The sequence below is a fragment of the Magnolia sinica genome, chromosome 6, assembly GCF_029962835.1.
Source record: "Magnolia sinica isolate HGM2019 chromosome 6, MsV1, whole genome shotgun sequence".
Taxonomy (NCBI): Eukaryota; Viridiplantae; Streptophyta; class Magnoliopsida; order Magnoliales; family Magnoliaceae; genus Magnolia; species Magnolia sinica.
Genome location: NC_080578.1, coordinates 96,900,615 through 96,926,835, shown reverse-complemented (window position 1 = coordinate 96,926,835; position 26,221 = coordinate 96,900,615). Strand labels below are relative to the sequence as shown.

Below are 26,221 nucleotides of genomic sequence, written 5' to 3'. Positions count from 1 at the left end.
CTTCCCAAGCCATTTATGATGTTTTGAAGGGGAATAAGTAGGTGTAGATAGTTAGGTAACCTAATGACACATGGATGGGCATGATGAGGTCGATCAACGTCTTCCTCAAGGGGATAGCTACTCCGAATCCATGGTGTTTCTTTGGACTCTTCACGGAGATAGATACCTTGAATCCATGAGGAAAAATAAGAAAATAGAAATGAATTCTAGAAATTTGAAAATTAATTGATAGATGATAAAAATGAATTTACAACCCTTTAAATAGTGATACCAAACCTTGGAAGAATTTTTAGAATCAAGCTCCATAAAATTTGTGGCTTACTATAAATAGTAAACTTACTATTTATAAACGACCATGATTCCTTCTAGACTTCATGGTTTTCAGCAAAAAATAGTAAGTGTCATATTTGGCTTAACTATGTTATTCTCCTAATTTTTCTAAGCACTTTTCATGTTGGACACAACTCATAAAGCTCAAAGGATGAAGAGTTATAATCAAACTAAAACATACTATAAATAGTAAAAATGAAAATAAAATGAATTTTCGACCGTCGATCTGATGTAATCTTACAAATTTGGAGTGGGAAACCTGGCATACCAGGGTTGGGTGGCTATAGCTTCTCCTACCCCAAAATCATATATGGTACGTCAAATAACTCATTTCGGTTTGCGAGATACGCCTGTTTTAAGGTTTTGACCATCCGAATCACTTTTGCCTTCGATCATGCCTTCTCTAGTCCATCTTGGACATGAAAGTGTCCACGACCCACTCTACATCAGTCTCCTCCACTTTAAAAGAACTCGTCCTCGAGTTCTCATCTCGCTTCGATTCATGATACTCGGTCAGGTATGCGATGTTGAAAGCACACGAAATCTCCATGTCATCCAGAAGATTAACAATGTAAGCATTGTAATTGATCTTTTAAAGGATCAGTACCGGTCCAATTTTCTTATTCTTCAACTTATTGTAAGTCCTGGTCGGAAATATCACTTTGTGTAGATGAACCATAATTAGTCGTCCATATCAAACACCTTTTATCGTTGATGCTTGTTGGCTTGCTCCTTGTATTTATCATTCGAGGCATACAACTTGGCTTACACCTCTACATGAATGCCCATGATTCAGTCCGCCATGTTTTCTATTGCAATACTCATGACCGGAACCTTGGGTAAAGGGACCAAGTCAAGTGTGTGGCGAGACACTCGACCATAAATAATCTCAAATGGAGACTTCACTGTCACCATGTTGTTGAATGCAAACTCCACTTGAGACAGGGTCAAATCTCACTGCTTTAGTTTATCCCCTACAATACATCGAATGAGGTTTTTCAATATACGATTCACAACTTCAGTCTGCCCATCAATCTATGGATGGTAGGCGCTGCTAAACTGAAGTTGTGTACCGAACTGACTCCATAAAGTCCGCCAAAAGTAGTTAGGGCGTGTTTGGGCGGTGGGATTAGAAGGGATTAGGTGGGATGGGATTCATTTGGTCTTGTACCAATTCCACTCCATGTTTGGGAAGAATTGAAACGCTTGGAATTAGATTCGATGGAATTGCATTGGGTCCTGTGCCAATTTCACTCAATGTTAGCAAGTTGTGTAGGTCCCACTATGATGTGTAGGCTATATCCACATCGTCCACCCATTTTTTGAGAATATTTTAGAGCATGTGCTAAAAAATCAGATAAATCTAAAGCTCAAGTGGACCCCACCATAGAAAGTAACGAGGATTGAATACTTACTGTTGAAAACTTCTTTAGGGCCACATAAGTTTTAGATCTACCTCATTTTTAGGCCCATGCCATAAAATGAGATTACAAAACAAATGAACAGTTTAGATATAACAGATGTGTGTTGTTCTCGTAATTTCAAATGATGGTGGGTATATCCATTCAATGTACCACCGTGTTAGCAACAAAGCATAGCATTAATCTTATCCCATGGCAACAGGGACAATCCCTGTCATGGGTAATAATTATGTTTTTTGAATCCCATCCCACCTAATCCCTTCTGATCCCACCGCCCAAACAGGCCCTTAATGAACTTCGTGTCACGGTCAGAAGTAATGGTCTTAGGAACTCCGTATGGCCGCATGACCTCTCTGAAGAATAGGTTCGCCACATGTGTTGTGTCGAGAATCTTCTTGCATGGGATAAAGTGTGTCATCTTTGATAAACGATCTACCACCATGAGCACCAAATTCATGCCGCATTGTGATCGTGGGGGACCAAGCACGAAGTCCATAAATAAATCCTCCCAAGGGCCATTAAGCACGAGTAACGGGGTATAGAGGCCTGTATTCTGAGACTGCCCCTTGGAGCTCTGACAAATATGACAGCGCTGCACTGCTTTTCCCACATCACATACCAACTGTAGCCAATAATACCGCTCCTCCACAAGCGTCCACTTCTTGTCTCACCCAAGGTGTCCACCAAGGCCACCTTCATGTAGCTCTTAAATAATCTACTCCCTCAGAGAACTTCGGGGGATGCACAGTTGATTCCCTTTGAAGAGGAAACCGTCTCACATATGTAAGTTAGTGGGATGACCTTCTTAACATCTCATCTATGCATCCTTGAAATCTTCGTCCTTGACATAAAGCTCCTTGAGACAATCGAAGCCGACTACCTCATTACTTATTGTAACATGTAGTGATGCATGACAGCTAATTACATCAACCACCTTGTTCTGCTGTCATGACTTATGCTTCAAAATGAACGTGAATTCCTACAAAAATGCAACCCATCTAGCATGCATAAGATTCATGTTAGCCTGACTATTAATAAACTTTAAGGCTTGATGGTCAGTATAGAGAACAAACTTTGTCTAGATTAAATAATGCCGCAAGTATTGTAGTGCTTGAATAACCGCGTACAACTCAAGCTCATAGGTTAACCACTTCTTTCAGGTTTTGTTAAGTTTCTCATTGCAGAAGGCTACCAACCTTCCTTCATGTGATAAAACTCATACAATTTTGATGTATGAGGTATCACACTCAACCTCAAACAGTTTGTCGAAACTGGGAAGAACCAAGACCGGTGTTGTGGATAATCGGTGTTTGATTTTATTAAAGCTCTTGTCAGCATCATCAGTCCACTGAAACGGCCCCCTCTTTCATGTAATCTGTAATACGTGAGACTATCGGGCTAAATTACACATGAATCAATGATAGAAGGTTGACAACCTGTGGAAACTCATTACTTTATGAATGTTAATGAGGATCGGCCATTCCTGAATTACTCACACATTTCCATCATCTACATGAACGCCCGCTGGCGTTACAATAAATTATAGGAACAAGAGGCTATCCGTTAAAAAACTACATTTCTTCAAGTTGAGGTACAACTTGTTAGCCTGCAAGACCTATAGCACATGCCCGAGATGTTCCATGAGCTCCATCTCATCCTACCTATATATTAAGATGTCATCAAAATATACTACCACAAACTAGCTAATCAATGGTTTCAACACTTGATTCATCAAATGCATAAAAGTGCTTGGTGCGTTCGATAGACCGAAGGGCATGACCAGCCACTCATACAACCCTTCCTTGGTCTTTAATGTCATTTTCCACTCATTACCGAGTCAAATACGAATCTGATGGTACCCGCTCCTCAGATTTAGAACATATCGAGCATGTCATCCAACCGTAGTATTGAGAACTAATATTTGATGGTAATCTTATTAATTTTCTGGTTGTCAACACACATGTGCCAGCTCCCATCTTTTTTTGGTGTAACAACGCTGTCAGGGCACATGGGCTCATGCTCTCTCTCTCAAAAGACCTTTACAGATTAATTCCTTCAATTATTCCTAAAGTATCTCATACTCTTTCAAACTCATCCGATAGTGAGGGCGGTTGGATAGGCTAGCCCCAGGAACGAGGTATATGTGATATTGGATATCCCGTATGGGGGGCAATCCATCAAGTAACTCTTCAGGCCAGATTTCCTTGAATTTGTTGAGTAATTGCCTTAAACTTGGGGGAATGTTTAAGGGTTTCAATTCCTCGCCTTTACCAGTACGACGTATACCTCACCGATTTTATTAGATTCCTCCATGAAATCCCGAATGGTCATGACGGAACTCCCCTCCACTTTAGAAGCTTCAGGATGGTTTTTTCGTGCCATAAGGGTAAGGACCATCTTTCGACCGTCCTTGATGAAGATGTAAACATTATCTCGTCCCCGGTGAGTCATGTCACGGTCCGACTGCCATGACCGACTGAGTAACATATGACATGCTTCCATGTCGACCACATCACAAAGTACTTAATACTTATTGTTTTTACCAATTGAAAATGTGACAATGCATTGTTCGGTTACCTTGGTCTCGTTCGCCTTTTTATCCAGTCAATCGAGTAAGGAGAAGGATGTTTTATCATAAATAGCCGTAACTTTTCCACAATTACTTTAGAGACGATGTTCTCGTTACTACCAATGTTTATGATTACATCACAGACCTTGCCGTTGATGGTACACCGCATACAGAATATATTGTGCTGTTGTGGATGTAACTGTTTTCGTTGTGTGTAGAGTAGTTGCGTCACGACCAAGGATTCACCATGATCATTGACCATCCATTCTTCGTCACCAGCTCCTTCCTCAGTGGCTTATTCATCTTCATCAAAGATAGGGTCTTCTTCTGCTGCATTGTTCATAACCCCAAGTGTAGGCTCGCGATGTAGTAATAACTCGATAAGACCGAGGTCGAATCCACAAGGATTAAACTTGTATGTATTCTAAAATAACCAGAACTAGAACTAGAAGAAGATCTAAACCTGAAATCCGGAATAAAGTAAAGTAATTGTGAATAAAGTTGATTAAAACTTGTGAATTTAAAGGTGTAAACTAGGGTGCTAAAGATCCACTTATAGCTATCAAGATGCTACCTTTCTTGATTCAAAGAACACAATTGGAATTGGAATCTTATCCTATTCAATTAGAAGATAAAGCAATTAAATCAAATCTGAACTTTCATTGACCTAATTCTCATTGGAAGAGAACTGTGGTGAGTGGAAGGGTTTACATCACCCTACCATGCCCAGGAGACAATGGTGAACAATAGGATTTACCAATCTCACAATCTCAGAATGGAAAAGAAGATACTCAAAGCTATTTAATTTGAGTCACAACAAACCATAGAAAACTGAAAATATTTCTTAAATTCAAACTATAAATCAATTAAGTTCAATAGGAACAAGAATCAAAGCAAAATAAACATTCAAACACGCTACAAGCTTCACCTCTTAGCCCTACCTAAAAGGTTTAGCCAACCATAGACATGATTGAAACCAAATCTCTTAAATAAAGTATGAAAAATAAACTAGGAAAGAAAAAAAAGTTTATGGCGGGTGCTCTATCCTTATGTATGCTCCTTGAGACCTTTCTAAACCCTAGAAGATGCTTTGGAGCATCTTAGGGAGTCCTATTTATAGTTGTGGAACTCCAACTTTCGCACCGAGTTGGAAAAATCTAAAAACCGCCTCAAATTTACGAACTCTGCGCAGTTTTTCAAAATAGACTTCACTCTGCGCAGTTTTTCAAAATAGACTTCACTCTGCATAATTTTTTTTAGGACAATTTTAGGAATACGTTTGTTTTCATGACAATTTCAAGATTCATTTTCTTCACTTCAAATCTTTGATTCTCTTCATTCCTCACTTGGGTTTCTTGAATCTTTGGCTTGTGAATTCTTCATTAATGACTTCCAAATCTCCAAATCTTCATTTAGTAATCTTTTGAGTATAAATCTTCTTTTTGGCATCAATTTCACCTTAGACTCTTGAAATTACCTCGCACATGAAAACATGCATAATTAAATCGATTAAGTACTATTATGTTTATAAAAACAAGGTATAAATAGAGGAAATATGTAATATTTCACACACAACATGCATCACCTTCAGTGCACCCTTCGTTAATGGTCAAGGGAGCTGTGAGATTTTGAGGGCAGGTGTTTGATAATTGGTCCGGTTGGCCACACCGGTAACAACTATTTGGCCTTGGCCGATAATAAGGATTTGGAATCTTACTTGGGCCTGTTGTTGTGAGTGCTACACGTTGAGGCTTAGATGGGTTGCTCACCGTGTCATAGTTTGCAGTTGCAGGAGGTTGAGAACGTTCTCCTACTAGTTCTTTTCCCCATGCCAGCATTGGATCCTACATGGGACTCTTGCAAGCTGCATTTCTGCCCTCCCTACCAACCAAACCACTTCATCAACTGTCCTAACTGAGTGCATCTGAACTCGGTCATGAATCGTCAATCGTAATCCACCTATGAATCGTACATGCTACCTTTTGCGATTCGGTTTCTAATAGACTATTCCACTTTGTCAACCTTTGGAATTCTTCAATGTAGTCTGTGATTGTTCGATTTCTCTGTCGGCAATTTTGGTATTGTTGGAACAATACAGTCTCATAATTATTAAGGAGGAATCATGATCGAAGAAGACATCTTATCCATGGCCAGGATCGAATGAGCGCCTTGTTCTCTCGAGCACATGAAAGTTGTAATTGCTCCCACCATGCCGAAGCACTGGATGTTAATTTGAATGTTAATTTCACCTTTTTATGCTTTGGCACGTTCATGTAATCAAAATATCATTCTACTTCGGTTTGCTAGTTGAGAAAATCTTCTATATGTAATAAGCCATTAAAACTAGGAAGTTTGACCTTACCTCGATAGTGTCTTTCAGCACGATCTAAACGATCGCCTCCATGGACTGGTCATCGTGCAAATCCATCATCGAGGTCTTCGTCGCTAGAGATTGAATAATCTGGGTATCCCTACGATTCACCATAGGTAGTGCTATACGAAAATCGGGGTTGTGACGTACAACAATCACGGGCTCTTGAGCATCGCCTTGGGCTCGGAGTGGAATTAGCGTATCTGCGAGACGGTGGAGGGTTGCCTACAATCTTTGCATGGTCAACTGACTCTCTTGTTAGAAAACTTCCATTCTTTCCAAAACATAACAAATCCCAGGATCACCGTCCACATGATTTTAGTCAATACCTTCGTTATTTACCATCGGTCCGAGGGGAGTCCTCACTCGGAAACCAATTGACGCAGGAACGGGCATGATGAGGTCGATCACTGTCTTCCTCAAGGAGATAACTATTCCAAATCCACGGAGTTTCTCTAGAATCCTCACATAGATATCTGGAATCCACGAGGAAAAATAAGAAAATAGAAATAAATTCTAGAAATTTAAAAATTGATTGATAGATGAGAAAAATGAATTTACGACCCTTTAAATAGTGACACCAAACCTTGGAAGAAGTTTCAAAATCAAACTCCAACTCAAACTCCCTAAAATCCGTGGCTTACTATAAATAGTAAACTTACTATTTATAGATAGTCATGATTCCTACTAGACTTCATGGTTTTTGGCCAAAAATAATAAGTGTCTTATTTGGCTTAACCATGTCGTTCACTTAATTTTTCTAAAGCACATTCCATGTTGGACACAACTCTTAAAGCTTAAAGGATGAAGAGTTATAATCAAACTAAAACTTACTATAAATAGTGAAAATGAAAATAAAATGGATTTTCGACCGTCGATCTGATTGAATCTCACAAATTCAGTATGGGCAACCCAACATAGAAGGGTTGGGTGGCTAAATTAGCTTCTCCTACCCCAAAATCATATAAGGTACATCGAATAACTCATTCTGGTTTGCGAGATATGCCTGTTTTAAGGTTCTGACGGTTCGGATCACTTTTGCTTCCGATCGGGCCTTCTCTGGTCCATCTTGGACTTGAAAGTGTCGGTGACCCGCTCTACATCACCTGAAAGACAGATCCAACCATTAGGTGGCCACACCATTGAGAACAATGAAAAATTATCATCCAAATCCTAAGTGGTTACACCCCACCTAATGCTTGCTTTGACGTGATTTTTAGTATCCCATCGTCACAAATGTGGTGGGCGCAACTTTTAGATGGGTTGGATGCTGAATAGATATTATGTGGACCCCACTAGTGGATCTTGGGTTTTTTTTAATGATTGCACAAGATCTCTATGGTAAGGGCTATATATATATATATATATATATAGAGAGAGAGAGAGAGAGAGAGAGAGAGAGAGAGAGAGAGAGAGAGAGAGAGAGAGAGAGAGAGAGGAATGCTCACCTGTGCACCTTCCTACGTGTGCACCCATGCACACCTTTGCACATGTGTCATTGTCCCGAAATCCGAACGGTCCACATGATGCAACACCCCTTGAAACTCTATTAGGCCAATTTTCAGCTTGATCCAAAACTCTAGTGGGACATAACAAAGAGAAATGCAAATCAAGGGATGAAACTATTTCCTTTTTCCATGACCCACCAGAGTTTTGGATCTGGCTAAAAGTTGGGATAGTGAGGTTTCAAGGGGTGCCACATCATGTGGACTGTTCAGATTCTGAAACCATGACACATGTGCAAAGGTGTGCACGTAAGAGGGTGCATTGGTGAGCATTCCTATATATCAAACGGAAATGGTACTATGAGGTCGACCTCATGGGAACTTTCCATTAGGTCGACCTATGTGGGCCACCCCATGATGTGTGTCGAACATCTACCCCATCAGTCAGATGCACAATTCCATGGTGGGCCACAACCTTAAAAATCAAGTCAATACATGACTTGGATGGGCCACGCCACATACAACAGTTGAGAGGGGTTACCTCCCATTAAAACATTCATAATAATAAATTAGGCTCATCGAGATGTGGTTCATAAATCCAACCCATCCATTGTTTGTGTCCCACTTGGATGAGGGGTCAGACTAAGTTTCAGTCGCATCCAAAACTCAAGTGGTCCCCACCAAGTGCTTTTATATATTTTAGGCATGTCTTCACATGATTTTAGATGGTATGGCCCACCCGAGTTCCTTATATGGCTGATTTTTGGGATATCCCATAATCTAGAGGGCACCCATCAAATGCACGGTGTTGATTGTTGATACACATTATGGTGGGGCGCACACTGCTCGACCTCATGGGAAGTTCCCATGAGGTGACTGCATAGCACCATTTCACATTTTGGATGGGCATGCGCTGTTGGTACCGCAGTTGTGGGGTGCCACCATGGTACCATGTGAGCCTTGCCTTGAAAGGGCATGCAGATTGTATAGTAAGTCTAGCACCACACACATATGTGATGATTGGATGTGGTGAGATTTGATTGGACATGTGCCACTTTCAGTGTCGGAGGAGCCCAGTGAAGCATGTACTTAACATAATGACTTTCAAACATGCTTTATGGAACTTTCATTTTTTTATGGTGGTACATGACCCAATCAAATCTGGCCCATCAAATCATCACAAATGTCTGTGGTGGCAAAGTGACCGTGTAATCCACGTCTCTTGAAAGCATGAAGGTTGCCTTACTCAAGATATCCCTGCTGACATGACATGTCACAAAGTGATGATCTGTAAATAGGCTCAAGAATGATAGAAATGAAAACATTATTATGTGTAAAGGTTGCCATTTGGGTAGACTAAAAACTGAATCACACAGGCAAAAATCTAAAATTACTCTCTCTCTCTCTCTCTCTCTCTCTCTCTCTCTCTCTCTCTCTCTCTCCAGAGAAAGAGGATAGTGTGAAGCATGTGTTTTTTAGAGGTACAACTAGGATTCTTTTATAATTTCATTACATTTGTCTTTGCCATTTCATCCATTTATGCCCATTTCCTTTAAGGTTCGTTTGGATGCCGATAAATTTTTAAGTTGTAAACACTTTATATATACATAAAAAATAATTTAAAGTGTTAATTATTTACATGCTATTTTTTTAAAGCTTTTAAGTAGTAATTTGCATACATGAAAACTAATTATGCATTTGGCTTTTAAGTGATAAATGTACTATACACGTCATGGTGGGCCCCACATGTCATGATTGTGTATCAACATAGCAATCTATTATATATAATGTATTTTTAACTATAAAGACTTTACATGTAATCTAAAACATGGCTTTTTGCCCATTTTCAAATTACAACTAAAATGAATAATGTGTTTACAACTTGTAAAACCTTTATAAGCAAATGCAAATATCCAAACAGCTAGCCCATATAATCTCATTACCACTCAAGGATTTTTACTGGCAACAAAACAACCACTTAAAAATTGCAAGTGGAGATAAGGATTAGTATTTTGATTTTGATTGTAGGAATTTCAAAATCGATCTCATTAAAGAAGAAGCACAACTAGATTTTGTTGGAAATCTTTAATTCTATTATCCTTCTCAAAGAAGAAACACTAGGGCTTGATCATAATCTATCAAGAAAGAAGAAAAAGGTGAGTTTGGTGGTAATTTTGTAAATTTTGCAGCACTTCATCTGGTATTTTCATGTTTTTGTTCATTTTCTAGTTGAGATTACTTTTAGTTTTATATGCATTCGGTCTAAAAATGTTGGATTGTTTATTTATTATTTATTTTTATTTTTAGGTCATGATATTAATCTTTACCTGTAATTTGAGCATAAGGTAGCACGTTGAACTCAGTTCATCTATCGGAAAGGTGTTCTTTAGCTGTTCTTTGTGATCGACTGTAAGAATCTCTTTCCCATTCCGTTCTGATCTGTATTGAAAAGTCCTTTCGTGCGGAGGGTAAAGGAGTAACTTATGATCAGATAATGAACCCCACCCTTTGAATATCACCTGATTCAATTTTACACATTGAGCAAGTGGCTAAATAGGCGACCGATCTCTTCAGATCTTGATCATACACTACGTGTTTGCCTATCTCGGCGCTTGGGGTCGTTGTTGTTCGGTTTGAATTGAAGCTGCAATTTTAATTCTGGCACGCCCGCACACCTAGTGCAGAAAATAACAACAAATAATTTTCTGACACGCCCATTGCTACACTATAAGATGAGTCAGTATGAAAGTAATGAGAAAACGAAATGGTCGACAAATCTTTCTAAGATAATGATGACCTGGCTATGTGATACGCAAATGTTGAATCAGTATACAAAAGAGGAATTACGAGCTCAGGCCGAGCAGTTACGAATTCAAGTGAAGACCATTAATAAATGGATGGTCAGCTAGGCCGGAAGCCTGAATATGATGTTTTCTGAAAGAACACTTATTGTGTCGCAGCAAAATGTGCCTCAGCCAATTGTTGATATTAATTCTATCAGAAATTTGGCATCGGTACCGCCAGCACTACAGTTACCTCTTTTATTACAATATAATATTCATCAGCTCCAATCCAGGAGATACGGAACACTCAGCTGTCTGCTGAGTTCAGACAACCAGAGTGGGAGGTCATGAATTTTATTCCTGGAGTAAGCATTCCTTGGGAGTCCACTATATCATAGAAAACAAAATGAAACACCCCGTGTTTTCAGGACCCGAGTATGTGACTCGTTTCCCAAAAACCCGAGTGTTAACTTATAGAGAGCCAAATTCCATGTATTTTTTTTCTTTATCTTTCAGAGTTAGCAGTTTAGCGTAGAATGGACAAATCAATATGAAGGAAATTTGCATTTACATTTAGAATATACAAGCGAATGCCCATAATGACTTATACAAACATATGACTCATATAATAGCAATTACAAAAATTACATAATTTACACAAGGAAAATAATAAATGCACGAAATCCTGAGCCGCAGGATCGTGCAGCTTCTCTTGGCAATACAATCATGCATCCCTGCCACTTGTACCTGGCTCTTCATCAATTTGAATCTGAATATCACTTAAATTACCTATGCTACCTGTACGGTTATATTTTTGATAGATGAGTAGCCAACTTAATGTAAATTTTTCATAAGATTATACACCGCCACCTTAGCTAAGCATAGTTAAAAATAACAAGCATTCAGAACGAACAAAATATAGTCTTATTTAAATGAATGGATGCGTGATGCACATCGACCTGGAGATGCTTATCCAGTCGGACTTGGGCTCGTCACCCATGCATATGACTGGTCACCAGCATAGCATATCTCGTACAACATGGTTCCAAGCCATCGTACATATCTCGTACGTAGGTCACTAGTGTAGCATATCTCGTACAGCATAGTGACCAAGTGTCGATAGTCGGTGGTCTGAGAGCTAGCGAAATGATACCCCAATAACTCTAAGGTGATAGATTGTAAACTCCCATTTCTGTTCCATTGAAAATGTCTAGTATAAATACATGTGCACTAACCTATAATTGGTAGTGTAGTATGACGTAGTACAATGTAGTACAATGACTATCTATAGTATGTACAATCAGCAAGATTCTCAAAATCCTAACCAACATCCATCGTGATCGTGCATGTGCCATTATAGAGCACTTGCTACAGCATCCAGAATTAGCGACCCGTCATCGCAAATATGCTATGAATGCATGATTAGCCAAGCCATTATTATTCCAATTACACTTAGCCAATTTAAGTGACTCAATGGTCACTACGGGGAGCTCGTCACCCAGTATAGGCCGAAAGCTCGAGCATAGTGTCCCATGACTACCATCCTCGGCTCATGAGGTTTCTCCATCTTAGGATGTTTAATGGATGCTCGTCGACTAGGGGGCAATCAAATTCCATAAGTAGGGATTTCCATCGCATGGTTATAGGCCATCGAAGGCGCACAAGGCAATCATCAAAATATGAGACAGATGTTAAATCGCAGCGATAAAAGGAAACTCATTCATTAAATCGTAATGGCAAAGGGTCAGCCAAGATTAAATCAGAGTGGTTAAAGAGATAGTTTTTAAGGCACTCAAACCGTATGACCCATGGATGGTAAATCCCACATTAGCATTCCATATCCCACATAACCTTCAATCGAGGGCCCATTCCTTACCACACTCCATCTTGTTACATCCTAAGTATGTATTCACATACACAAGAGGGATTACCCACTAATAAGTGTAGTAAATAGAGATCCATAAGCGACTCACAACAATCCATAAGAAAACATATAGTTATAGCATGCCAGTCATAAGTTGATTCATAATAATCGCAATAAGTCCTGCATTAGGAATTGATAAAAGATCGCATACTATGATATAACATTTGTAATTCAATTAAAGATTATTACTTAAACTAATTTGGAAATGGAAAGCTTAAAGGGAGAAATTATCACCTTACATGTCGAGTCACCCACTAGTGTTGCTAGGGAACACGCGTGCCATTAGAATTAAATCCTACCATACATTGTAAAATTCTATAGTTAGATCCAAGCTTAACACACTATTTATGGTTACAGTCCTAACCTAGGGTTTGGATTACCTAGTTCTAGGGTTTTGACGTAGGGCGTAGGGTTTTTATCCTGGGGTTTAGTTCTAAAAGTAGAACTATGATATATGTGCAGCTTAAATACAATATAATAGTAATATAGTTAGTTACAATTTAACGTTAATGATATAATTAATATTTGTGACCATGGTAATAATTAGTATTACAATCGTAATAAAATAGTGTAACCTATTATTAAAGATAATATTTTCAAGTGATGAACACCATGCTAATATCATTAATGGCAGTTTCATTCATAATAACTAATATTAGCGTAACATGTTAATAGTAATCATTATGATGATATATAGTTAATAGTAGAATTATAATCAATGATAACAATAATAATATTAATTAATACATTGTAGTATTTATTAAAATTTCTAGTCAATATCATTAAATTAACATTAATACACAGATAGAAAATAATAACGATATTATTACTGACAAATCTGATTGATGAAAAGAGGTGAAAATCCTCACCTTGCTGACTCGGTTCGAACCGAGTTGACTCAGCTCAACACAATCACACATCTACTCTCTCTCTCTCTCTCTCTCTCTCTCTCTCTCTCTCTCTTAAGTTCTTCTTTTCTTTCCTCTCATTTCTCTTGTTCTTCTCTTCCTATCTCATCCCTTCTTTTCTTCAAATGCTAGGACATCAAGCAATGGACACCCAGATCAACGTGACTCAGGCCGGACCTGGCTGACTCGGCAGCGAGTTGGGTCCGAACCCACTCTCTCTATCCTATCTTCTCCTTCCTCCTACTCCCTGGACGTCCAGGAAGCCCAGCTGCTCTGTCAGACTCCACCCGGCCTGACGTGGTGAAGACAGCTGAGTTGGCTTAGCAGGGGGTGCAGCTAGACGTTGCAGTGCCTCACCCTTTCTCTTTCTCTCCCTCTTAATCTTCTTCTTTCTTGTTCTTTCTTTCTTCTGCTGTGTCGACCAACAACTCCTGGACCCGACCTAAGCCTGAGCCGTGCTTGACTCAGTGACTCCACATATAGTCACGCTCGGTTCGGGTCAGTCCAGTGCAGCACTGCACTCTCGCACTCGCTGTCTCCTTCTCCTTCCTTTTTCTTTCTTCTTCCTTTCTATTATCTGCTTCCAGCAATGCCTGGAATGAGTCGGCCCGACTCGAGCTGGTGCAGCAGGAGGTTGAACAGCAACCCCCATCTCAGTGCGGCACGGTGCAGCTCAAACGGAGAAGAAGACAGGCTCCAATGGTGTATCTTCACCAGCAGCTCGTTTCTTCAAAAGGATGCTTCCAGTGGGTTTTATTGTGCTTCATGGTGCTGGTAAGAGCGAGGGAACGAAGCTCTATCAGCGTTTTCCCAATGGATTCGAGCTTGAGAGCTCTCAGCCCGGTTTTCTTCGGACGGCTGCACTAACGAGAAGGGAGGACGTTGTAGCTGAATCGCCTCTCTTATACACCTTACCCTAATCCCTCCAGGTCGTTGGATGAAGGATAAACGACCTGGATTAAGTCTAGGGCTTTCCACTCGCCCTCTCTCTCAACAAAATATCCTGAGTTGTCGGCTAGCTGGCGATCATCGGACAGCTGAGAGCTTCCTATATGGAGGGATAGGATTGGAGGATCCCTCCTCTCACGCGGACTGCCAAGTTGGCAGTGGAGACAGTTTTCGCTTTCGGAAACATGGTGTGCTTCCAGGTCCTGCTTGCGCCGGCCCTCATGTGCATGTAGGTGCGATCCAGCAGGTGAGACCACCTAAGGTTTGTTCAAGACCGTCGTCCGGTCGTGATGAATCGTCCAGATGGCTCGCATCAGTGGTGAAAATGGGTCATCAATCGAGGACAACGGACGTTGTCTGTTAACGCTGTTGCAGCGCAGGAGGGAGAAAAGAGGAGGAGAGTTTCCTCTTTTGGCCAGGAGCATCGGGTCAAACCCGATTTTACTGCTTGTTTGGCTCGGTGCTCCGCGGCTATGCACGGACTGTGCACATACACCACGTGCAGGGGTCAATCGTGATGAATTTTATGGATCTGTCCCGTCCATCAAGACTTGTGGGTCCTACTAGGACATCCGGCCAAGGATGGGGCAGATCCAAAGCTTAGGTGGGCCATAATCTTAAGTTTCTACTTCTAACTGTTGATATAATGGTCAGATCTTCCCGAAATAAAATGACAACGGTTAAAAGGGTCCAAGGGACCATTTAATCTACAAAAAAGTGGCTAGATTATGGATTATATGACCTATTACGCTTTCACAACATTAAATATCATGTTACAATACTTTTAATAATTTTATTTATTTATTATTATTATTATTATTATTATTATTATTATTATTATTATGTTCCTTGTAGATTTTATTCTACTCTTCCCTAAGTTGTTTATGTGAACCTTAATACATGGGTTTCGGTGTACGGTTATCATTTTATTTTATATAAGCATGTAGTTTTAATCGTGTGGCGAGTCCGGCTCTGGCCCTAGTCTGTTCCTATCAAAAAGGTCTTAGGGATTGCTCATGCAAAAATCAAAGGTAATCTCAATGATCAAATGATCCATTAGTCATGGTTAAGTGATGGATTGGTAGATTGAGGGTTGTGGTCAATATTTTTAGTTCTAGGTGTTTAATCATGGGTTCTCATCGATCTAATGGCCAGATTTCATTCAAACCTGGCCATCAATGGTTATTAGGGCTTCCCGTAATTGATTTATAATTCCAACGGTCAGATCTTGATATCCAGAAACACAAGTGTTTCAGACACTCTCCTTGCTAGTTTTACGTGCCCTAAAGACCCTATAGGTAGATATCTAACCACTAGTCATATGCTTAGAGGGCCAGGTGGCTCGATCTACGAATGAAGACCCTCCTATTGGTTGGATTTAGACTAGAATGAGAGTGAACCGTTGCTTAACCTAGGTTTGTATTTATACCAAATCAGGTTTCACGGTAACACTCAAGTATTGAAAAGTATGGGGTGTTACACAAAACTAGGTAGGCCCTGATCCACCTCTAATGCCCGAATCACGCCGTTTGAATTGTGACCAAATCATTCAAATAGTTCAGGAAGTAATAGGCCAAGTTCGTAGCCTTATTACTACCTTGGTCAACCATAAGCCTTATTCGAAATGGATTGTTGTTACGACCGATTTTACCGTTTTTTGATCGAGATGGCCGAGTTCGGCCAAGTTGTCCGACTTTGAGGTTTTCCAATCAAGACGGCTGAGTTTACCAAGATGGCCAAATTCATTGTCTCTCAATCAAGATGGTCGAGTTCGACTAGGATGACCGATTTTGCCTTTTTTTCGATTCAGATGGCCGAGTTCGGCCAAGTTGACCAACTTTGATATTTTTCTATCAAGATGGTCGAGTTCGCCCAAGTCATCCAAATTTGACATTTTCTAATCAAGATGGCCGAGTTTAACCAGGATGATCGATTTTTCCATTTTTCGATTCAGATGACCAAGTTTGGCCAAGTCGGCCGACTTTGATGTTTTTCGATCAAGATGGTTTAATTCGCCCAAGTCATCCAGCTTTGACGTTTTCCGATCAAGATGGCTGAGTTCAACCATAATAGTCGATTTTGCCGTTTTTCAATTCAGATGCCCGAGTTCGACCAAATCGATTGACTTTGATGTTTTTCGATCATGATGGTTGAATTCGCCCAAGTAATTTGACTTTGATGTTTTCTGATTAAGATGGCTGAGTTTAACCAGGATGACTGATTTTGTCGTTTTTCGATTCAAATGGCTGAGTTCGACCATGTTGGCCGACTTTGATGTTTTTCGATCAAGATTGTTGAGTTCGCCCAAGTCATCCGACTTTGACGTTTTTCGATCAAGATGACCGACTTCAACCAAGATGGCTAATTTTGTGTTTTTCAATTTAGATGGCCAAGTTCGCCCACGTCGGCCGACTTTGATGTTTTTTATCAAGATGGTCAAGTTCGACCAAAATGACTGAAATTGATGTTTTTACATGGTCGAACCATCACACTTATTGCGCCAAACAACGAATTAACATCGCATTCACCTTTTATCAAAGGCGAAATAATGTGGTGGGCAATGTTGTACCCGATTCCTGATCATTCTTGGGAAACCCAGTTAGAAAGGACAGATGTTAAAGCAATGAAAAGATATTGTAAGCTAAAGATCTCTAAGGATGTTTGGAGTGCATTTTACGGAATTACAGTTGATAGGATGACAGGACAGGGATCAGTTGGAGGAATTTAAGAGCAAACCAAGCAGTTGTCCAAGCGGCCAAGTGTCAACCAATCAATCGATGTCCATCCTAGAGGTCGATCTAGCGGTCGAGTGCCATCCCTGAGGTTGATCAAGTGTCCAATGGCCATCTAGGAGATCGAGCAAGCGGCCGATAGTCATCTAGGAGCTCGATTGAGCGACCGAGCGGAATGCAATCGAGTTAACAAGAAGGCCTGGAGTGGTTACTAGGACAGGTTGTAAGGAAATCTCCAGAAGGAAATTATGTTAAACGGTTATTATAATCATCGGAACGTGAGAAAGATCCAGATGGTTGGATCAAAGATATAAATAACAAAGCAAATCAAGAGAGAAAAGCATCTCATACCAACCCAAAGAACCAAATCTATCTTTCAATTATCCTTTCAATTAATAGTCAATTTACATTCCATAGTGTAATTCTTTACTTTTACTGTCTGCCGTTTACATTTCGTAATGTAATCCGTAGCAGTAACTGAGTAGCTGATAATCTTTAGTTGTAATTCTACTGTACACTAGCACGCTGAACTCAGTTCATCCATCGAAAAGGTGTTCTTCAGCTGTTCTTTGTGATCAACTATAAGAATCTCTTTACTGTTTCATTTTGATCTGTATTGAAAAGTCCTTTCGTACGGAAGGCAAAGGAGTAACCCATCATTAGAAGACAAACCCCATCCTTTGAATATTTCTTGATCCAATTTACACACTAGTAAGTGACTGAATAAGTGATCGATCTCTTCAGATCTCGATCATACACTACGCGTCTGCCTATCTTGGTGCTTGGGGTCATTGTTGATCGGTTCGAATTGAAGCCACAATTTCAATTTTGGCACGCCCGTGCACCTAGTACAAAAAACAATAGCGAATAGGTGGCAAATGACCCAATCAAATCCGGCACATCAGGTGATCACAAATGTCTATGGTAGCAAAGTCACCATGTAATCCGCATCTCTTGAAAGGGCGTATGTTACCTTACCCGAGGATATCCTTGGTGACATGATGTGTCACAAAGTAATTGATGATTTATAAAAGAATGATAGAAAGGAAAGTATTATTATGTGTAAAAGTTGTCGTTAGGATTGAGTAAAAACTGAACCACACAAATCAAAATTCAAAATTGGCCTCAAATTCCTCTCTCTCTCTCTCTCTCTCTCTCTCTCTCTCTCTCTCTCTCCCCCTTCCCGAGAAAGGAGATAGTGTGAAGCAAAGGTTTTTTAGGGTTTTTTTTTTTCATCATCGCTGCTCTTGGTTTTGTATTGGATTTTTAGGGTTTCCTTTTGTTCCCTAGTTGCAATTTTATTAATATTCTAAACTTTTAGAGTTTTCTCCCTAGGTCTTATCTTAGGGCTATAGCAAGGATTTTATTTTTATTTTTATTTTATTTTTTTGCAAATTCATTTAATTTACCTTTGCCATTTCATCCATTTATGTCATTTTCCTTCAACGGTTGTTTGGATGCCATGCCTGTAAAGTTTAAGTTGTAAATACTTTACACCTAAAAGAGTTTAATGTGTTAACATACTGTTTTGTTTAGCTTTTAAGTAGTAATTTGTGTACATTAAAGCTAAATTATGTATTTGGCTTTTAAGTGGTAAATGTAATACACATCATGGTGGGCTCCACACATCATGATTGTGTATCAACATGGCGTTCTGTTATATATAATATCTTTTTAACTATAAAGACTTTACATGTAATCTGAAATTAAACTTTTTGCCGATTTTCAAATTATAGCCAAAATGAATAATGTGCTTATAGCATGTAAAACCTTTATATGCAAATGTAGATATCCAAACAGCCCATGCAATTAGATTACTTATAATCTCATTACAACTCAAGGATTTTTACTAGTAACGAAATGGCCTCTTAAAACTTTTAAGTGGAAATAAGGATTAGTGTTTTGATTTTGATCGTAGGAATCTTGAATTCGATCTCATCAAAGAAGAGGCACGGCTAGATTTTGCTGGAAATCTTTAGTTCTATTATCCTTCCCAGAGAAGAAATGCAGTGGGCTCAATCATAATCTATCAAGAAAGAAGAAAAAGGTAAGTTTAGTAGTAATTGGTAAATTTTGCAGCACTTGATCTGGTGTTTTCACATTTTATTCATTTTCTAGTCGAGATTAATTTTGGTTTTATATGCATTCTGTCTAAAAATGTTGGATTTTTTTATTTTTTATTTTTTTTAAGGTCACGATATTAATTCAATGCAAATGTGTTGCCTTTTCTATATAAAGGAGTCTCATCCTTTTTTGTTTAAATAAACAAATGAGATAAATTGCTGCTTCTTAACTTTTCTCATCATTTTCTATTTTATTCTACTTTGTTTATTACTCTGTTGTTTGAATTTTGGTGTGAATATTTTTTTTTTAAAGTAACTTTTGCTATTCTTTATTGTTGTTTGATTAGAGTAGTTTGTTATTCTACTTATTAGATCTTGGCTAGTTGTCATTAATGCTAAGTTATGAATAAGGTACATCATGGATTACAACCTTAGATAATCATGTGAAAGCAAGATATTTGATTCCAAAATGCAACACATCAAAAAATCTAGGATGGCTCTTCTACAAATGCCCCATAAAGATGCTATCATTGAAGCCTTTAGAACTACACTAATATGAAAATAATTATATTGCTTTTATGCTATCTATTCAATGTATTATTTAATATCATCATATGGCTTCGAAATTTATCAGCATTTTCATTGGTGTGAAATTTATGAGCTAGACCAATTTAATGATCATAACCATCTGATTGGTGGCCTCTAATATGGGTAGGCAAGATCATTTGTGATGCAGGGAAGGATGTGATGAGGTTAATCACCGTCTTTCTCCAGGATAACTACTCTGAATCTATGGAGCTTCTCTAGACTCCTCACAAAGATTCCTTGAATCCATGAGGGATGAAAATAGAAATAATTTTTAATAATTCGAAAATAAATTGATTGATGATAAAAAAAAAATAAAAATAAAATGAAATTACAATACTTTAAATAGTGAACTAAATGTAGGACGGAGTTTCATACTCAAACTCCCTAAAAAGTGACTTAATATAAATAGTAAACTTACTATTTATAGACGGTCATGATTCCTACTCGACTTCATGGTTTTTGGCTAAAAATAGTAAGTGTTCAATTTGGTCTAACTACGGTATTCTCCAAATTTTTTAAAGCCCTTTTCATGTTGGGCACGACTCCTAAAACTCAAAGGATCAAAAGTAACGATCAAATTAAAACTTAGTATTTATAGTAAAAATATAAATAAAATGTACTTTCAACTGTCAATATGATGGAATCTCACAAATACAGCGTGGGATAGGTTGGTTAAAGTAGCTTCTCCTACCCCAAAATCATATATGATATGTCGACAACCTCATTCTAGTTTGCGAGATATGACTGTTTTAAGGTTCTGACGGTCCTGATCACCTCCACCTCCGATCGGGCCTTCTTTGGTTCATCTTGGCTATGAAAGTGTCCGCGACCCGCTCTACATCAATTTATATAAAAGTAGGTCTAACCAACAATCAGATCCATCCATTTGATATGATTTTAAATAATCATAAGTGATAATGAGGCAGATAAAAAAATAATCATACAAGCCATACCAAAGGAAACAGTGGGGATCGAATGGTTGAGGGTGATAGAAGTTTTGTATCAGGATGACATCTGCATCTACAATTTATCTGAGTGATAATTATAACCCTATGAATGCTTTGAATGGCATATAAAAATCATGGTCAGGTCCAGAAAGGATTCAAAAGCGGATGATTCCACTCCCACTGTTTCATTTTGTGTGGCCCACCTGAGTTTTTACCTACCTGAGTTTTAGAATCCTATTCTATTTTGGTCTTTCAATACAGATGGATGGAGTGGATTTGTCATGGACATCTCTGTGAGCCCCACACAATATCTAGGTCACAGGCAATCCACTTCCTGTAAACAGTAGTTCTCCTAACTACCTTAAGTAAGTGTATTTCTGTTCGTCCACGAAAAAGAAAAAGAAATTCCCTAATTCTAAATATAGCAGGAAAAATAGAGAATTAATTGGCTCTAAGGAATAAGTATGGATATAGACTTAACCATTCTAAATACTCTCCATAATTATAAATATATATATATATATATATATATATATATATATATATATAATTATTAAATTAATAGTCGAATTGGGTCAACTCACCAAGTTGACCCGCCCAAATCAATATAGAGTCTAGTTGATTTTTTGCGTTTTTAGATTATTATCAATACAAATTTTCATGAAATAGTGTAAAAAAAAATGCCTTAATTTTTTTTTTTTTTTTTTAGTTCAGTAATTTTTTAATTTAACATTTCTATGTTACTATTGTAGGAGTTGCTATGGAATTCCTTCAGGAGATTGCCAGGAATGCATGGGTTCAATACGACTACTCCAGAAGGCTTGAAGAGAGTCTTGATGTTTTGAAAACCGAAATGCAAGAGTTGATCAGCCAGCAGACCGACATATTTATTTCACTAAATAAAGCAGAGGTAGTGTATGGAAAGAAGGCAAAGGCAGAGGTGAGTTTATGGATAGAAAATGTTGAAATGATTACAAGTGCGGTGACTAAGATAGAAGAGGTTTATGGAGAAATAGGGAGAGATTTCTCACTCCCACGTATTGCATTGGGAAAGCGTGTCTTAAAGAAGATTGAAGAGGTAGTGAAACTTAAGGAGAAAGGTCAATTTTCAGAAGGGTTACTTGCTGATCTATTACCTGAAAGTGGAAGTATGCCCACAACGAAACTGGTGGGTAGATTGACAGTGGAAAGAAATTTGGAACAGATTTGGGAGTCGCTAATGGATCAGGAGGTCAGAACTATTGGTGTGTATGGCATGGGGGGAGTGGGCAAAACGACTATCATGACCCACATCTATAATAAAATACAGAGCTCTGGAATATTTGGCCTTGCCATTTGGGTGACGGTATCTAATGATTCTAATATTGAAAGACTGCAAAATGGTATTGCACGAGAAATAGGATTAGACATTTCCTATGAAGATGATGAAATGATAAGGTCAAGGAAATTGTTCCAGGCTTTGAAACGTAGGGGGAAGTTTGTTATCATCTTAGATGATATGTGGAAATCATTTCCATTGGAAAAGGTAGGGATTCCCGAGGGCAAAGCATACAAGATAGTGTTGACTACTCGATCAAAAAATGTGTGTCGAGGCATGAAGTGCCAAAAAAAGTTTGAAGTAGAGGTTCTTTCGTGGGAAGAAGCGTGGGAATTGTTTAAGGAAAGGCTTGGGGCTAATGTTGTGCTCTCTCCGGAAGTAGAACAGATTGCAAAGCTTGTGACTGAAGAATGTGGTGGTTTGCCGCTTGGAATCATCACAGTAGCAAGTGCAATGAGAGAAAAGGAAGACATTAGAGAATGGAGAAATGCATTAGAGGAGTTAAAATGCTCGACAATGGAGATAGAAGGCATGGATGATCAAGTTTTTCCAATTTTGAAATTTAGTTATGATCGACTAAAATCTGAGAGGATTCGATCTTGCTTCTTGTATTGTGCTTTGTATCCAGAGGACTATGAATTCCATGATGAAGATCTGGTAAAGTATTGGATAGCAGAAGGATTGATAGATGATATGGGAGACTGGGAAAAGGATCAAGACAAAGGCCACACAGTATTGAATAAACTGATAGATGTGTGCATGTTGGTAAGGAAGTCTCCTATTGCGGTAGTAATGCATGATTTAATCAGAGATTTGGCCATTGGAATTATGAGGAAGAACCCTCAGTTTGTGGTCAAAGTTGGGAAGGGGATAAGGGGATCAATTGGTGTAGAAGAATTTACTGAAGAGGTTGTAAATTTTTCATTAATGAGAAATGAAATTGAAATGCTTTCAGGCGATCCCAACTGCCCAAAACTCTCCACATTGTTGTTGCAAGAGAACCCTCTCTCAGGTAACATTTCTCATGAGTTCTTCAATCGCATGAACAGCCTAAGAGTTCTCGACCTCTCTAAGACTGGTATTGAGTATCTGCCAGAATCAGTTTCCAACTTGGAGAACCTGTGTATGCTCTTATTAAGGAGTTGTAAGAGGTTAAGGGAGGTACCGTCCTTATTAAAGCTGAAGCGTCTAAGGTTTTTGAACCTCTCTGAGACTCGCATCAAAGAAGTGCCACATGGGATGGAATGTTTGGTTAACCTCAATGATCTTTATGTTTCATCTGCTGAAGTGACAAATAGGATAAATGTTGTTGGTTGTAATTCCTTAATGCTTCCTGATAGTATTATCAAGCTGTATCTGCGGGATTGCAAGCTGTCAAGCTTATCCTGCCTCTCTCGTTTGCAACACTGTAACCTCTGGAGGTGTATCATGAAGTGGTTGTTGCCTATAGGTGACAACAGCACCATAATTAGGTCTTTACCTTCAATACAGTCTCTGTATCTAACGGATCTTCCGAATTTTAGGGGTCTGTGTGAGGGAGTCTTGATGCCTGGCTCATTTGCATGCCTTAAAGTCCTGAGTGTCTGGAGATGCAAAGTATTGGAGAATGTCATGTCACTTGAATTGTTTCAGCACCTCCAATCCCTCGAATGCATCCGTATTATAGAATGCAGTGAGATGGAGGAGGTGATAAAAGGAGGAGAAGAAGGTGATAACAACAACAATAACAATACCATCATCCTACTCCCTAACTTGAAGTTTTTCACTTTGAGTAATTTAGGGAAATTGAAAAGTGTTTGTAAGCGGATAATCATTTGCCCTTCCCTATTTGAGATTAATATAACTGGTTGTACTCTGCTGAAGAAGATCCCTCTTTCCATGGGCAACTCAACATCTGTTGTGAGCGGAGAAATAAAAGGAAGCAAAGAGTGGTGCGATGCATTGGAGTGGGATGATCCCAACACCAAAACACTCCTCCTACCTCTTTTTCATGAAGAAGAAGACGAAAAAGGACGTGGAATGAAAAGAAAAGCAGAACAAGTAATAGAGATTGCATCGACGTCACAGCACCAATAATCCAGTTTGGCTTTCTATGCTTTTTTATTTAGTTTTCTATTTCTTCTTTTATATTAATATGTAATGTTACTGAGAATGTCTTCTCTTCCTCTCTCTATCTCTCTCCCTGTAAATGATGACAACGAGAGCTTTACCACACAAGCCTTGCTAAAGGGATACTCACAGCACGCGTGCCAATGTAGCACACGTTAATGAAAGTCTAACACACGGATCTTCTACAACACCTGTTTATATATAGCGTGAAACCGAATTGCGTATTGAGTAAGCTGTGGGGCCCACATGTGATTTATATGTCTTATCCAAACCGCCCATCCATTTTTTCAAATCATGTTAGTGCTTGTAACGAAAATTGAAACATATCCAAAGCTCAAGTGGACCACACCACAGGAAACACTAGAGACACTACAAGAAAAATGGCCGAAGCCGACCAATGGGCCAACCCTTTGCCGGCGGCCAGTTTTACCGGCTGCAGGCAAATGGTACGCCTATAATTTTTTTTTCTTTAAAAACCCTAACTCTTTCTATGCGCCAACACACACACACACACACACTCTCTCTCTCTCTCTCTCTCTCTCTCTCTCTCTCTCTCTTTACCTCTCCCTCTCCACTCCCTCTCCCTCTCCCTCTCGCACGCTCTCTTTCTCCCTCTCTCTCCCTCTCCCTCTCACTCTCGCATGCTCTCCTTCCCTCTACCTCTCCCTCTCCCTCTCGCATGCTCTCCTTCTCCCTCTCTCTCCCTCTCCCTTTCACTCTCGTGTGCTGTCTCTCTCCCTCCCTCTGCCTCTGCCTCTCCCTCTCCGCTCACTCTCCTCTCACTCTCACTCTCCCTATCTATCTCTCTCTCAAAACCCTATTTCTTGGCCCTCTGCTGCACTTTGGTCTTCTGCTACTCGTGAATCTCGGATTCTTAGGTATGATGTAATGCTTTTCTCTTCTCGTTGTTGCTTTTTGAAATTTAGAATACTTGATTAGGAATATGCTTTGTCGAATACAAATCCTAATTAGGGATTTGTGTTGTCGAATCCATTTTTAGGGATTTGCATTGTTGAATCCCTAATTTAGAAGTGCTTATTACATTTGCAAATTCTCAAATCAGGGTTGTTGGTGGTGTTGATCTAATTCACAAGTTCAAAGGTATTAGCTAAAACCCTGGTATGCTTGGCACTGTGGAAGTAGTCAAGGAAAGAAAAGAAGCTACCAAGATGCTGCAATAGAGCTTGGAAAGGAGCTGGTATTTGCTCTTTTTTCATCTTTCATTGGCACTGCTTGCTTCATGGCTCTTTTCTATCTTCCCTTGTTCTGCAATGATCATTGGTTCTTTTTTTTTTGGCTATGTATGAATTCTCTCTGATGGTTTTTTTTTTTCCCTACCTTTTTGTGGAATTCTTTCATGAGTTTTAATTGACAATTTCTTTTATCAAATTGGTTTATTCTTATCTGGATTTATGATTGATTTAGTCTTATATGGATTTACGATGGGTTTGGATTTAAAGACATCTGTGTTTAGTGTTTTATAGCTCTCTCTCTCTCTCTCTCTCTCTCTCTCTCTCTCTCTCTCTAGCAATAAATCTGTTATTGTAACAACTTGGGTAGATTTCTTTTCCCTAATTCCCATCCATCTAGTTTTCATTCTTTACCATTGTAGCATGCTTCTGAAGATCTAGGCCATCAATGTTCAACGCTGCATCTATCCTGAACATCCAATTCCCCTTGCAGATTTATTAGAGATACGAAGTAAATGTACTTCTGTGGGTACTGTTTTTTTTATATATATAAGAAATGGTCTTTTAGGACTAGG

At 39.0% G+C, this 26,221-nt stretch overlaps 2 protein-coding genes across 3 annotated transcripts in view; both read left to right on the top strand.

Moving 5' to 3' along the window:
- LOC131249182 (disease resistance protein SUMM2-like) overlaps nt 1-26,221 on the top strand; it is a 169,531-nt gene that overhangs the window by 38,136 nt on the left and 105,174 nt on the right. The window lies entirely within an intron of this gene.
- Nucleotides 19,012-24,617, top strand: LOC131249181 (probable disease resistance protein At5g63020). The gene is made up of 2 exons (XM_058249798.1): nt 19,012-19,478; nt 21,782-24,617. Exon 2 carries the CDS (start codon nt 21,790-21,792, stop codon nt 24,421-24,423), a length of 2,634 nt encoding a protein of 877 aa, XP_058105781.1. The 5' UTR covers nt 19,012-19,478; nt 21,782-21,789; the 3' UTR covers nt 24,424-24,617.

Bases quoted from the DNA above. Each gene is read 5' to 3' on its own strand.
- LOC131249181 (XM_058249798.1), top strand. From the start codon at position 21,790: ATGGAATTCCTTCAGGAGATTGCCAGGAATGCATGGGTTCAATACGAC.